This window comes from Toxorhynchites rutilus, chromosome 2, assembly GCF_029784135.1.
Source record: "Toxorhynchites rutilus septentrionalis strain SRP chromosome 2, ASM2978413v1, whole genome shotgun sequence".
NCBI classification, from domain to species: Eukaryota; Metazoa; Arthropoda; class Insecta; order Diptera; family Culicidae; genus Toxorhynchites; species Toxorhynchites rutilus.
The window spans coordinates 242334286-242350104 of NC_073745.1; the positions used below are offsets into that span (position 1 = coordinate 242334286).

General features: G+C 38.6%; 1 protein-coding gene across 2 annotated transcripts in view; it reads left to right on the forward strand.

Annotated features, from left to right (window-relative positions):
- LOC129769850 (LIM/homeobox protein Awh-like) overlaps positions 1 to 15819 on the forward strand; it is a 108395-nt gene that overhangs the window by 60344 nt on the left and 32232 nt on the right. For both annotated transcript variants that reach the window (XM_055772346.1, XM_055772345.1), the window contains exon 2: positions 9925 to 10106. In XM_055772346.1, the coding sequence (XP_055628321.1) occupies positions 9925 to 10106 (182 nt within the window). The remainder of the gene's footprint in view (positions 1 to 9924; positions 10107 to 15819) is intronic.

Below are 15819 nucleotides of genomic sequence, written 5' to 3' on the forward strand. Positions count from 1 at the left end.
CTGATATTTGGCATAAGGTGTTTTTTGAGGTGGTAAACATTTTGTATAGGGTAACTTTTTGAAATTTTAGGGTCGATTTCTTCCCATACATTCATTGGCACCCTGATGTACATTTTTTTTAGCTTTTTTTAAATAATGAAAACATCAACGTAAAACAATCAGATATCTGCACAAGTCGGAATCAAATGTTTAGACGGAATTTCTTTATATGCAAGAAGAGACTTTGAAAGAACTCTCGTGAAGTTGATTGAATTTCGAACAAACCGTGACGGAAAATTAATACTCACATCTGTTGGGATTGGTGCTTTCAAACCATTTGGCGTTTAGCTGAGAAGAACATGGAATGGTATAAATTGATGTTGATTTACACAAAAATAACTACTCCTTCGTTCAATGCAGCAGTTCCTTTCGTTACATTTCACTACTTGTAAAAGGTCTTGGGATGTCCTTACGTGACGAGCAAACCACTCAGCTTAATATCGTACTAATTCCGCTTCGTCGATTTGGGAGTTTTTCGGACATAATATATTCTGCTTTGACGGAATATCCATCGATCGCTAGGTTATTACACAAATCAGCTAACGCTGATTATGTATCTAATCATCATAGAATCATTTATTGCACTTTAAAACCTACACATGCCAAATTTGGTCTCGTTTGCTTGATTAATTCTCGAGTAATGCAGACATTTGTGTTTCATTTGTATGACCGCCCCCCTACGAGAGGGGGGAGGAGTATCTAACCACCGTAGAAACATTTATTGCACCCTAAAACCTCAATATGCCAATTTTGGTTTCAGTTGCTCGATTTATTCCCGAGTATTGTAGAAATTTGTGTTTAATTTGTATGGCAGCCCCCCCTTAGAGATGGGGGAGGGGTCTCAAACTATCACGAAAATTTTCATGTTGATCGATTCAGTAGTTTCCGAGTCCATAGGAATCAGACAGACAGACAGACAGAAATATATATATATATATATATATATATATATATATATATATATATATATATATATATATATATATATATATATATATATATATTTATATATAGATTTTTAGTTTTAGTTAACAATTTCAGAAAAAAACATATTAACTGAATTTTGTTTGTGAATTAAATATAAATTATAACTACAATTACCTCTCACTGGTAACAATCAATCGTTAGCGAACTTTAACTATAACTTTTTTAACTTATTATAATTATTGAATGGCGTTAACGTTCCCTGTGGAACTTTTGCCGTCTCAACATATGCATTAACTAGCGTCCTTTATTAATACTTAGTTGAGATTTATTAAGCCTAATAACACGCCTTGAATGTATTCCGAGGGGCAAGCTCTAGAATACGCGTGATCACAGTGCAAGTCGAAGGCAATTTCTTTGACGAAAAATCCCCGACCAGAACGGGAATCGAACCCGAACACCCGGCATGATAATGTGAGACGCTAACCACTCGGCCACGGGTGCACCACAACTTTTTTAACTTAACGTAATTTTTTTTTGCTCTAAGATTTTTTATATGAACAATTCTATTGGTCAGAGATATTGTGTGAAATTTTGTGTTGCAACCAAAATTCTCTGTGCCGAAACGTTGAAAATGTTGCAGATTACATTTGGCGACTCAACTGTGTTGAAAGCACGGATGTATGAATTGTATAAGGCATTCAAAGAAAAGATGAACGATTTGACTCGTCAAGGACCTCTTCAATTTACAAAAAAAAAAAACATTAACAAAATAAAAGGGGTGCTCGAAAATGGTCATCGCCAAGTTTTATATAACTAGGCCGTGAATCAAATATCTCTCAAACATTTCGTTCCTCATATTTACTGGGTCTTTCAGATTAAACGCTCACCAACAAATTTTAATAACTTCTACAAAAATGAACCATTTTTTTTAAAAAAAACGAAAATGAAACTTATTTTAGGATATTTTTGATGTGACCACCCCTTTTTTCGATAACGCGTTATAAACGGTGAACAAAATTCTTCATGCACAACTCTAGCATTACGACTTCGATGCTGTTGAGAATCCGAGTTATTTCTTCTTTAAGTTCCTCCGAATTTTGTGGCTTATTAACATAGCAACGGTCCTTCGCGTACCCCCAGAGGAAGTAATCGACGACGAGAAATGTTGAATGTTTTACCATAGAGGACAAATTTTCATTAAGACTTCCGTTGCTCGAGTAATACGATTTCATAAAAATACACGTTCTTGTAAATTGTTCATCTTGACACTAATTCATACGATCAAACTGAACGTGTAGCCGAATATTATCGTCCCGAAGTGGGGAATGCAGTGTTACCACCGACGGAGCGAAAAAAAAATTATAAGGAGCTATTCGATTTTTTTTGCGTGAGGCATGAGATAAGTCGCAGCACGACTAGTGCCAAAAGAGCTCAGATTTCTTCAAAACATTCGTCGCAGTCAGGTGGTTGAAGACATGCTTAGACGATCAAACTCTGATAGCACCGTTCATCCAACACATAATTTCTGGCGACAAAATATGGGTGTGACTTTTTCCTGTTTCTGAAACCCAAATTACCGCTTCATGGGATCCGTTTTGACAGCATGGAAGACATTGAGAAGAACTCGCTGCGTTATCTGAAGCCATTTCTTGAATACCTGAAAGTGTTTCTATGACTGGATTGATGGTTGGAAAAAGTGTATTGCTTCAGGATGGGCATATTTTGAAAGCGTTATATAAATTTATATAAAGAATAAAAGATTTTCCTTGAAAACACTAATTCTCGGAATAGACTTTACAGATTGTAAGCCTATCATGAGTTTCGAAATGTACTGAAAGGTTGAAAGGAAACGAATAATGAAATTATCAAACAAATAAAACTGTACTAATATGACTAGACTCAAATTATTGAAACTATGCTAAATAAACACCGTATGAATAACATTCAATAAATATATCTCTATTTCCACAAATATTCACAAACTGACAAAAATTTTAAAGTAATACGATTCAAATCGATCCCTCATTGTTGTTTTTTTGCCGCTGAAGAGTTAATTTCACTATCTGGATAGTGAGTGAAGTGCCCTGCCTGCAAGTGGATAAAGGCTTTCATCCTCGGAAAGCCAAGCATTGGTTTTTGTTTTGTCGCTGCTTCGCCGACATTGGAGATTTCGCCGAGTCATCGTGCCAACAGTGACAGTGCGGGTAAGCTTTCACCGACGACTGTGTGTAGTGGTGTCGTAGGCACATTCCCACCACCAACGAGCTTTCAGCACGCTCCCGTTCATCTGCACTGGAGTGCGTTCATAGGTGAATAAGATTGAATATACTGAGAGAAAATATTTAATAATTATAAGTTTTTTTTTTTTTTGTTTTTGTGAATTATTTTATTGTGAAATATTGTTTAAAAAAATACTTAGAATATAAGTGAAAATTTAAAATGGCAGAGAGTGGGGGACCTTCGGATATGGAGGTCTCTGACTCTAGTTCCCTCCTAACGGATAAAAAAAAGTCACTCAAACGTGTTCCAAATACGGAAGATACTTCTTCTGGGGACGAGTCAGCTAACCCTACCAAGCCTCCCTCCAAAAAACTAGCAAATCTCCCATCTGCCCTTAACGATCCCACTCTACCTTCAACCTCGTCTTCTCCCTCTGTTCTTCCCGCTCCTTCTCAACCTTCGCCTTCCCACTCTCAATCCCCGTCCTCGCCTTCCCCCCCTGTTATTCCCACTCCCCGAGTAAAGGTCTATCCAGAAGATGCGCCCGGAACTGGTCCCTGGGTTGTTTTCTTCAGGCCTAAGCCAAATGGAAAGGCGTTGAGAGTCATGCAGATCGCGAAAGATCTGGCAAGGTATACCTCCGTTTCGGAAATTTCGAAGGTTAGACCAAACAAATTGCGAGTTGTCGTGAATGATCGAAAAGACGCAAACAAGATTGTTGTCGATCAGCATTTTACAATTGAGTATCGGGTCTACATACCCTCTCACATAGTCGAAATTGAGGGTGTGATAACCGAAACGGGCTTGACGTGCGAATACATTACGAGTGAAGGTACCGGCCGTTTTAAAAAACTGCCCTCGACGACTGTTAAGATCTTGGGTTGCCGCCAGCTCGGAACAGTCTCCCATGAAGGAGAAGAAAAGAAATTTACGCCGTCCAACTCTTTTCGAGTCACCTTCGCTGGTTCAGCTCTCCCTGACTACGTGATGGTAGATAAATTGAGGTTAGCCGTGCGACTTTTTATTCCAAAGCCAATGACTTGTCTAAAGTGCAAGTCAGTTGGTCACACGGCTGCTTATTGTGCCAATAAAGAACGATGTGCCACTTGCGGAGAACAACATGAGGGGAAATCCTGCAGTGCGACTGAGCATAAGTGTCCATATTGCGGGGGATCCCCACACGTGCTCTCAGCTTGTGAAACATACAAGGCTCGCTGGGAGAAACAGAAGCGCTCTTTGAGGGAACGCTCTAAACGCACTTTCGCAGAAATTTTGAAGGGCGCTTCTCCACTGGCTCAAGAACAACAACCAATCAATACACACAATGTCTTCGCTACTTTGCCAGTTGACGAAATGGAAGCGGATACAGCTAACGGGGGCACGCCGTTTATTTCTCAAGGGAATCCCCGGCGCAAAAATGTGACCACTCCCAAAGTTCAAGGACAAGTCCCTCCGGTGATACCCCCTGTTAGCTTGCCCAAAAAATCGAGTGCAGCGGATAAGCAAAATCAGGTCCCTCCTGGCCTCCGTGGTAATAGTTCACCTTCGAACGACCCAGCACTCGAGGGGACATCAAAAACCCCAACTGTCCCTGTTTTTCCGTCAAGTTCAACTTCCCAATCGGGATTTATAAAGTTGTCTGACCTTGTGGATCAAATCTTCACGTGTTTTAATGTTTCCGACTCCATCAGAACCATTGTCACCGCAATGCTTCCAGTACTAAAGACAATTTTGCAGCAATTGATGCAAACATGGCCCCTCCTTGCAATGATTATCTCTCTTGATGTCTAATTTAAATAGAGAGGTCGGAGATATCACTGTTTTACAGTGGAATTGTCGTAGTCTTATCCCTAAATTGGATACATTCAAATTTCTAATTCATAAACTCAATTGTGATGTTTTTGCTCTATCCGAAACCTGGCTCTCTTCTCAAAATGATCTCTCTTTCCACGATTTTAATATAATACGCTCGGACCGTGATGACAGATACGGAGGGGTACTATTGGGGATCAATAAGTGTCACTCATTTTTTAGAATTGACCTTCCACCTACTGGAGGGATCGAAGCTGTTGCTTGTCATGCAAACATCAGAGGCAAAGACCTCTGTATAGTCAGCTTGTATTGGCCTCCGAGAGCTGCGGTTAGCCGCAAGCAACTTGTTGACATGTGCTCACTCCTTCCTGAGCCACGATTAATCTTGGGAGACTTCAACTCTCACGGAACTGCCTGGGGGGAACAGTACGACGACAATCGTTCATCGTTGATATATGACCTTTGTAACAGCTTCAATATGACCGTTTTGAACACTGGGGAAACAACACGTGTACCTAAACCTCCTGCTAAACCAAGTGCTCTTGACCTCTCGCTTTGCTCGAATTCACTATCGTTAGATTGCAAGTGGAATGTAATCCAGGATCCCAACGGTAGTGACCACTTGCCAATCAAAATTTCTATCACCAATGGGTTGAATTCTTCTGAATCAATAAACATGGCATACGACCTCACAAGACACATTGACTGGAAAAAATATGCGGACGCGATTGCTCTAGCCATCAATTCCAGAGATGGTTTGCCTCCATTGGAGGAGTATAACTTCATTTCTCGTTTGATCTATGACAGCGCGGTTCGCGCTCAAACGAAACCCATCCCAGGTTCCACTATTCGTCGAAGGCCTCCCAATCCATGGTGGGATGGCCAGTGTTCCAAGCTTTATGGAGATAAATCGAATGCATTTAAAGCTTTTCGGAAACGTGGAACCCCTGAAAATTTTCAGAAGTATTTGGACCTTGAAAATCAATTTAAAAACTTGATCAAAGGGAAAAAACGTGCTTATTGGCGAAATTTCGTGGGAGGTTTGTCACGAGAAACGTCAATGAAAAAATTATGGAATGTGTCTCGAAACATGAGAAATCGCTCTTCATCCAATGCAAGCGAGGAATATTCACATCGATGGATTTTTAATTTTGCACGAAAGGTTTGTCCCGATTCCGCTCCAGTGCAAAGAATTATTCGAGATATACCACAAGATAGGTGCGATCTTGATTCCGAGTTTTCGATGGTAGAATTCTCTCTTGCTCTCCTTTCATGTAACAATTCTGCTCCGGGATCGGATAGAATTAAGTTCAACTTGCTGAAAAATCTCCCTGATGTGGCGAAACATCGCCACATCAGGGAGATTTTTTTGTGAATTTATTCAATCGGTTTCTGGAGCATAATATTGTTCCAGATGATTGGAGACAAGTACGAGTTATAGCTATTCAAAAACCCGGAAAACCCGCGTCCGACTTCAATTCGTACCGCCCAATAGCAATGCTGTCTTGTATACGGAAATTGTTGGAGAAAATTATCTTGTTTCGCCTTGATCGATGGGTTGAAACGAATGGCCTACTCTCAGATACACAATATGGGTTCCGCAGGGGCAAGGGGACGAATGATTGTCTTGCGTTGCTTTCTTCAGAAATTCAAATGGCTTACGCCGGAAAAAAAACAAATGGCTTCAGTATTCTTGGACATAAAGGGGGCCTTTGATTCTGTTTCAATAGAGGTTTTGTCAGACAAATTACACTCTCGGGGACTGCCGCCTCTATTGAATAATATGTTATATAACTTGCTTTGTGAGAAACATTTGAACTTTTCTCATGGAGATTCGACAGTAAGCCGGGTCTCTTACATGGGACTCCCCCAGGGCTCATGTTTAAGCCCCCTTTTGTACAACTTCTACGTAAGCGACATTGACAATTGCCTTACACAAAATTGCAGCCTAAGACAACTTGCAGATGATGGAGTGGTGTCTGTCGTAGGATCAAACGAATCCGACCTGCAAGAATCCTTACAAGATACTTTGAACAATTTTTCAACCTGGGCCATTGGGCTAGGGATCGAATTCTCCACGGAGAAAACAGAGATGGTGGTTTTTTCTAGGAAGCATAAACCAGCAAAACCAAAGCTTCAACTTTTGGGTAAACCGATCACTCATGCTATGTCATTCAAGTATCTTGGGGTCTGGTTCGACTCTAAATGTACTTGGGGGGCCCATATTAGGTATCTGAGTAAAAAATGTCAACAAAGAATAAACTTTCTCCGTACAATTACCGGCACCTGGTGGGGAGCCCATCCCGAAGATCTTATAATGTTGTATCGAACAACTATTCTCTCAGTGATGGAGTATGGCAGTTTCTGTTTTCAATCAGCTGCCAAAACACACCTCATTAAACTCGAGCGAATTCAGTATCTTTGTCTCCGTATCGCGTTGGGATGTATGCCCTCAACGCATACCATGAGTCTCGAGGTTTTGGCAGGCCTACTCCCACTAAAAGATCGCTTCAATTTATTATCTCTTCGGTTCCTCATCCGGTGTAAGGTTATGAACCCATTGGTGATCGGAAATTTTGAGCAGCTGATCGAGCTAAATTTTCATTCTGGATTCATGAGCTCATATCATGAATTCGTCTCCATGCAGGTTGATCCTTCTTCGTATATTCCCAACCGTGTTTGTTTTCCTGACTACATCAATTCCTCTGTGCATTTTGATCTGTCCATGAAGCAGGATATCCATGGAACATCAGATTATCTTCGATCGAGGATCGTTCCAACGATCTTCGATGCAAAGTATGGGGATATCAATTGTGATAATATGTACTTTACTGATGGGTCCTCTATGAATGAGTCCACAGGATTTGGAGTGTTCAACGAATTTTTTAGCACCTCACACAGTCTTCAGAATCCTTGCTCAGTGTATATTGCTGAATTGGCAGCGATACACTGGGCGCTGGACAGCGTCGCCTCACGACCTGTTGAACACTATTACATTGTAACGGATAGTCTTAGCTCTGTCGAAGCTATCCGTTCAGTGAGGCCGGAAAAGCACTCGCCGTACTTCCTTGAGAGAATACGAGAAATTTTGAGTGCTTTATCCAGACGCTGTTATGTCATTACCTTTGTCTGGGTCCCTTCACATTGCTCAATTCTGGGTAATGAGAGGGCTGACTCATTAGCAAAGGTAGGTGCAATTGAAGGCGATATTTATCAGCGTCAAATCGCCTTCAATGAATTTTATTCTTTAGTCCGCAAAAATACCATAGTTAACTGGCAACGCAAATGGAACGAAGATGAATTGGGCCGGTGGCTCCACTCGATTATCCCTAAGGTTAGCCTCAAACCATGGTTCAAAAGTCTGGACTTGAGCCGGGACTTTATTCGCACCTTCTCCCGACTCATGTCCAATCACTGTTCGTTAGATGCGCTACTCTTTCGTATTAATCTTGCCGACAACAATCTTTGTGTTTGTGGCCAAGGTTACCACGACATCGAGCACGTTGTTTGGTCGTGCGAGCTGTATCTTGTCGCCAGATCGAATTTAGTAGTCACCCTTCGGGCCCGAGGAAGGCAGCCCAATGTGCCGGTGAGAGACGTGTTGGCTCGGTTAGACCTTGATTACATGTCCCAAATATATGTATTCCTTAAAGCTATCGATCTTCGTGTGTGATTGTCCTTATACCCTTAGTTTTTCCTTTTCCTTTTCCTTTGTGAGAGATCGGATCCCTTCTTAAGAATAAGATGAAATGTAAATACATATTAGATATAAGATAGGTTTAAGAATTGAGTGTGATGAGTGTGATTGAGAGTGTGATTGAGAGTGTGAGTGTGATCAATGTCAACATATCCTCATATCCCCTCCTTTTCCTGAAGAAAATATGTCACCCTTCTAAACTCGAGTTGACCGCGAGTAATCGGTTTCCTATATTATTAACATTAGAATTAAGGAAAAATGTATATATACTAGTAACAATACAGTAAGGAGTTCGGCTCCTTTAAACCTATGTAACTGAGCCTGTAAAAATAAACGATTTAAATAAAAAAAAAAAAAATCGATCCTAATTTTTTCCCAATTCAACAGTACAGGAAATTAGAAAGCTATTAAATATTCTCAAATCCCTTCATGTCTTCCTCATCCATCGAGTGCGAAACTGAATGTGAAAAAGTGCAACAATAGCATTCCCTGGAGTCTCCTCTCCTTCACCTGAGCACCGAACATCGCTGGGTATGAAGCACCCAAGTACACAATGAGCCAACCCTCCGAGAAGGCACTCAATTACATTATTCACGCATGTATCTTGCTCAAAAGTTGCACGTACAATAGAAGTCACTTCGTCTACCATACAACATTTGGAGAGGTGAGACGACGCACACTCGACCTCCCGGAGCGCTTTCAGCAACAAGGACCCCGTTCTGCAGCGCCTGTCTGTGTCTATCGCATCCCGGCCACCGAATGATGAATGGCCATTGCTGCGGCTGCTGCTATTGAGTCCCGACCGAGGGCTGGTAGGAATTGAACCGCAGATGGAAGTGTAGCTTTTTGATCATACAAAACGGTTTACACCCGAAATGGGAGGGTTTGCACAATGTGTCATTCGATTTTCGAGGTGTCTGTTTACATTGTCAGAGCGTGAACAAGGGCTGAATGTGTTATGTAACCACGTTTACGTTTACACCCTGGATCGGGGCATGCGCAGGCTACTTCATGACATTCACTTTAGATGAGTGAAAGACACTTGGATGAATTGGGTGAAACGGAAAACCGCACGCGGAACTGAAACCGGCGCCAGGGACATTTTTTTATATTTATAGCTTGGCGTTTTGTTGTGCCAGGACATAAGATTTGGCAATCGAAATCATAATATGTACAGGTAAAACACAATTTCCAGCGATTTTTTTATTTACATGTTTTCCTCGTTTCAGAAAGAGCTCCGCTCCTGCACGGCCTGCGGTGAACCCATTTCGGACAAGTACCTGTTGGACGTCGGCGGCTGCTCGTGGCACTCGGCATGCCTTCGCTGCTGCATTTGCCACACCCCTCTCGATCGTCAACCCTCCTGCTTTCTGAAGAAACGGCAGATCTACTGCAAGACTGACTACGCAAAGTGAGTAGAAACTCCCTCGGGGCAACGTGGAATAGGTGACGTTGCTGTCGAATGAAACAATTCTATTTAGTTAATTAAATTAAGCGGGAAAATGTTGGGATAATGAGCAAGCAAAAAAATGGAGCATGGAGCAAAGTTCAACAAGCGAAAAATATATGGATGGTGAATTGATAAACACATGAATATCATGTTTTACGTGCACAATTAAACCTAATTAAGCATTCCTATGAGGGTCCGAAGTTGTATTTTCGAAGTACAAAACAAAAACAAATGTGTTGAAATAAAATCATGTATTCGAAATGAACAAATTGTAAACTTTGTGCGATAATGAAATGCAGAACGATTCGCACAGATTGGAGTTAGCTGTATTAGTTCCCAACCAATCTTTACACGTTTATACGTTCAACTTATGAAAGGAACAGGAAATTTCCCTCTTTATCAGTTACCGTTCCAAACATGCCTCGATGTTTAAGTCATTATTACACTTTTCTCACCCAACCAAGCACAAAAATGGATGTTGATTTTCGTGCGAGAGTTCGATTGTGCGCCGGAGCCAGTACCATTTCATTAATAAATTATACGAATACTCTCCTTGGGAATACATCTTATTAATAAAACATTTCGTTCAAATTTACACTGGCATGATTTTGACAGTAATTTTCACATGTAGCGAACGAACGCCCGTGGAATTTTAATTATTGCCCCTTCGAACAGCAGCGACTGTCTTCGAAGCTGGCAAATTCGCATTGATTGTGCATTTGCGGAGCATTCCCTCGCAGCTTCCCATTGAGCTCCAGCCAGGCAGTCAGGCGAAGAACTGGAAGAAATTAAAAAATATCGACATATTTTTTCACGCGCCAGAAGAACGTTAACATGCAACAAGCATGTAACCACGCTTACATTATGGGAACGAGCGGATCTCGACAATCCGCCGAGGAAACGCACGAACCTCAAGCTGCCAGGGTGAGGGAAGGGAACAAGAGTTGTAACAGCATTTCTCGAATAGCTGATGCTGGTTCAAATGTCGATATTGAGAGGAAAGAGCTACGCTCGAAATCTGTAGGGTAGTGCTACCGAAGAGTGTCAAATTGGCAAGTGTATAAGTTATACAGTATAACCTAAAGTTCTTCAGAGTTTTGAGCGGAATGTGTTGATGTAATGACCTGCTCAATGAATGCTCACAACTCCCGAGAATAGATGCTGTCAAATATGTTATGAGATGTTTTATGAGTTATGAGATTCATCAGATAGAACACAAAATGTTAAACATTCTCCACTACAGATCATATTCCTTGAAATTTCAAACGTACATATAACTTTCAAATTGTTTGGACTGTTCCAAATTCTTCAGCATAGACGAATTTCATGCTAACTCGTCTTAGGAGTTGGCTGCACCATCTCAAAAGTAGTGAAACGTTGTGGGTGTAAAGACATCGGTCATTTAAGCAACTTTGCATATTTGAAATATTCGAAAAACAATTAGACTATCTTTTTGGAAAAAAACAGTTTTTTTCTTATTTTTTTACAAAAATTTATAACTTAAAAACTATAATACCTACAAAATTCATGTCAAAGGATAAAATATAGCAAATTGTTTAAATTTTCACAAAAAAAATTGGAAAAAAATTGACAAAAAATTGTTGACAAAAAATTTTTTGAAAAATTAAAATTCATTTTTCTCAAAAACGTATTTTTTAAAATTCCCAAATATATATATATATATATATATATATATATATATATATATATATATATATATATATATATATATATATATATATATATATATATATATATATATATATATATATATATATATATATATGAATAGCCCTTACAATTTCCAACAAGTCGTTCATACATCGGAAGATGGGCACCTTTACAGGGAAAAAGTTTTTCTAATAACAACTTTTTCATTTTTTCTTTGAAAAAAACACAACTTATCCTAATTTTGTTTAAAGTCAAGATAGCGATATAGTGTATTCGATAAAGTTTTAGATCTTGTCAAAATATAAACTTTTGTTGAAGACATCAACTTTCTATCTGTTATAGTTTTTGGAATATATGTCATTTTTGTATGAAGACTCCTGAAAAAAATTATGTTTTGCTCGTAACATTTTTGTGTGTAAATTCTCACGTTTGACATGTTCTTGAAATGTTTCTAAATAGAGAAAAGATAGCAGAACATTTAAAATGTGATAATTTATACATAAAAATGTTACGAATTCAACATGATTAGCATTTTTTCAAAGAAAAAATGTTGTGAAAACTTAGGAAAACTTTTTCCCTGTAAAAGTGCCCATCGTACAATGTATGGAAAACTTGTTGAAAAATTTAAGGGCTATTTATATCTATTTCTGTCAGAATTTTGAAAGCATATGTTTTCGAGAAAAATGAATTTTAATTTTCAAAATATTTTGTTTTTCAATGATATTTTTTTCCAAAATTTTTTTGATAATTTTTCATGAAAACCAAAATAATTTCCGACATTCCATTCTTTGACTAAAATTTTGTAGGTCTGATAGTTTTTTTTCAATTTGAATTTTCTCAACTTTTTACTTTATTACATAGGTTTTCATTAAAAATTATCAAATAATTTTTTGGAAAAAAAATATTTTGAAAACTAAAATTCATTTTTCTCGAAAACATATGCTTTTAAAATTCTAAAAAAAAAAATAGATATAAATAGACCTTAAAATTTCCAACAAGTTTTCCATATATCGGACGATGTGCACATTTACATGAAAAAAGTTTTTCGAACAACAACCTTTTCATTTTTTTCTTTGAAAAAATACTATTAATGTTTAATTCGTAACACTTTTATGTATAAATTATCGCAATTTACATGCTCTGCTAACTTTTCTCTATTTGTAAACATGTCAAGAACATGTCAAACGTGAGAATTAACACACAAAAATGTAAGGAACAAAACATAATTTTTTTCAGGAGTCTTCAGACAGAAATTACTCATATTCCATTATGTTTTTGGCTTGTATTTTTTTCAGTACTGGGCAAGAGTGCCAATCTCATAAAAATATAATTTTTGATGAAAAAATTCGAGGGGCTGTATCCGAGATACGACCGCATAGAACGTAGGACTACGCAATCTTTTTTTTTTGAATTTGTTGGTTTCTCATTTCGGATATTATTTGCGAATTCGTCGAAATTTCATAAATATCTCTTTAGTAAAAAGCTCCGGGGACCCTGAAAAGGTTTAATGGCTTGCGTGGTTTTGTAAAATCATTTCGAGAAGCAACGATTATTTCTTGCCTTTGCAAGGACAATACACTAATTGGTCATATGTAGCAATTTGTTTCTTTATATCAATGCACGTATTGCACTGAGTGTATAACGAGAGGCATCTTCCGTGCACCGCCATTTAACAAGCATCACACACGCGACAGATGCACACAGTTACAGCGATAAAAATTAAACATCGCGAGAATGACCGCTTATGAAAAATCGTTTCATGACTCTCGGTCAAAGCCGTCAACAAAGGTAGGAGCTTGTTGCATCAGAACAGAGCCGATGCACACGAAATATTCGCCAGCGTTCACAGCTCGAGGGGAAACATAAAACACAAAACGAGCGAGAATAAGCGACTTTCGTTGTTTTGGGCACAGAAAGATTCTGAGAATTTTCCTCAGAGGAGATGCAATACTTTTACGCTAGCGACAGCTTACTTACTATGCAAGGGTGGAGTTTACTTCGCAAGAATTCTCTTTTCGCTATCCTCCCTCGTTGTTTCTATCCTAGCGGCTGCATAAGTTGTCCGTTATTGGCAGTTCTGTTCGGGAAAGCACGCAAACGAACAGAACAAATGTATGGGGAAAAGGAAAAGCTTCCAATTTTCATCAATTTAAACCATATACAGACTATTGGATTGTAATGTATAGCATATAAAACAAATCTTAGAAAATATCCGATTCGATTGGTATGCAAATCGTTAAAATCCGTTCGCACCGAAAATAGTTATTAACGTTAATTTTATTTCATAAAATCATGACCTGTTTTCTGATTTGGCACCCTGTAAGACGTAGTCCTACGTCAAAAAACACTGTGAAATTCACGGTGGTTCCAAAGAACGCAAACTCAAATTCTGGTGGCGTTCACGAAAACCGGCAAGCCAATCTTCTCCGGCCAATTTGGATGTTTTGTCGAAAGAGTGATCTAAACTATTTCACTCTGCGATTTTATACCCTAGGTTCGGGATGTCGTGTGTTGTCAGCCCATAAAATAACTTCTGCATATTAAGGATGTGACTCACGAGTTACTCTTCCTGTTGTTCAGAAAACACAGTTTTAAAACGGCCTAACTTCTGCACATATTTGGCCAATGTTCTTCTGGGCAAACTATATTCCCCCGCAGCTATTGTTAGAAAGTTATTGTTAGAAAAACTTTTTCCCTGTAAAAGTGCCCATCTTCCGATGTATGGACGACTTGTTGACAATATTTTTGGGAATTTAAAAAAAACGTTTTTGCGAAAAATGAATTTTAATTTTTAAAATAATTGTTTTTCAAAAAAAATTTGGCATTTTTCGTAAAAATTTAAACAATTTCCTATATTTCATCCTTTGACATGAATTTTTGCAAAGTTGCTTAAATGACCCATGTCTTTACACCCACAACGTTTCACTGCTATCTGAGCGATTCTTACTAGAGGGAATATGTTACAATTAATGTGAGAATTCGTCAAATTTTCTACCGGAGTATGGTTGAAATAATGGTGATATTTGAAATAAAAATACAATACCCCAACCATCGTATCCGTCCGACATGGTCCCTTGAAACTTCTTTTTGTTGTACGCAACTTTATATTTATTTTAGGTTTTGGTTATGTCAAGAAAAAAATAGCAAATTAGAGTACTTTTCTTCAACGCATTGATGCGGGTAATGAAAAATGGAGTCATTACAGTAATTCAAAGAATATAACAACAAGGGGTCCTCCTGGATCGTCGGTTCGGAATCATATCCACGCTTCGGGTGTTATGTTGTGTATTTGATCGGACCGGGTCTGTGTTAATTTTTATGATCCGAGTGGAGCCATCACTTGGTAATTGTGTCAAATTTATTTAAAACATTGGGCGAAAAACGGACACCGTACGATCAGAGGCACCAATAACTGAGCTGTGTTCTTCGGCAGAAAACTGAAGGTGAAATTTGCTATACTAAAGAGTTTATCCTCAAGTGTTTATGATGAGTGCTCTCGTCGATGGTCGCAATATGGTCGCGTGTTGGACACCACTCTCCTATTTTTATTGTGTGAATTATGTGTTTTGGTAACATATTTTTCGGTTTATAGCACAAAAAAAAATCAATGAGGACCGAAGATTATAGGCAAGAATCCCATATTATCATAAAAATTATAGGAGGTTGTGTCCAAGACCAAGACCTCATTGTTGACGTAGAACTACGCTGTATTTCTATAAGTTACCCTATCCTGTTAAGCTGTTATCCCTAGTGGAGAAAATTTTGCTATTGACAAGCGAAACCCAATCGAAAATAAACGGAACGAAATAAATTATGTCTATTAATCTCAATAACCTCGAAAAGAGTAGCATTGTTTCATTATGATCAAGATTAGCGCAAATGCAATCCTAGTTGAATGCAGTTTTACAACTGACACGCGAGCCCAAATAACTCATAGCATTCCAATACGACTTTCACGATTATCTATGTCCTCAATTAATTATGTGGATTATCCTCAAAAAAT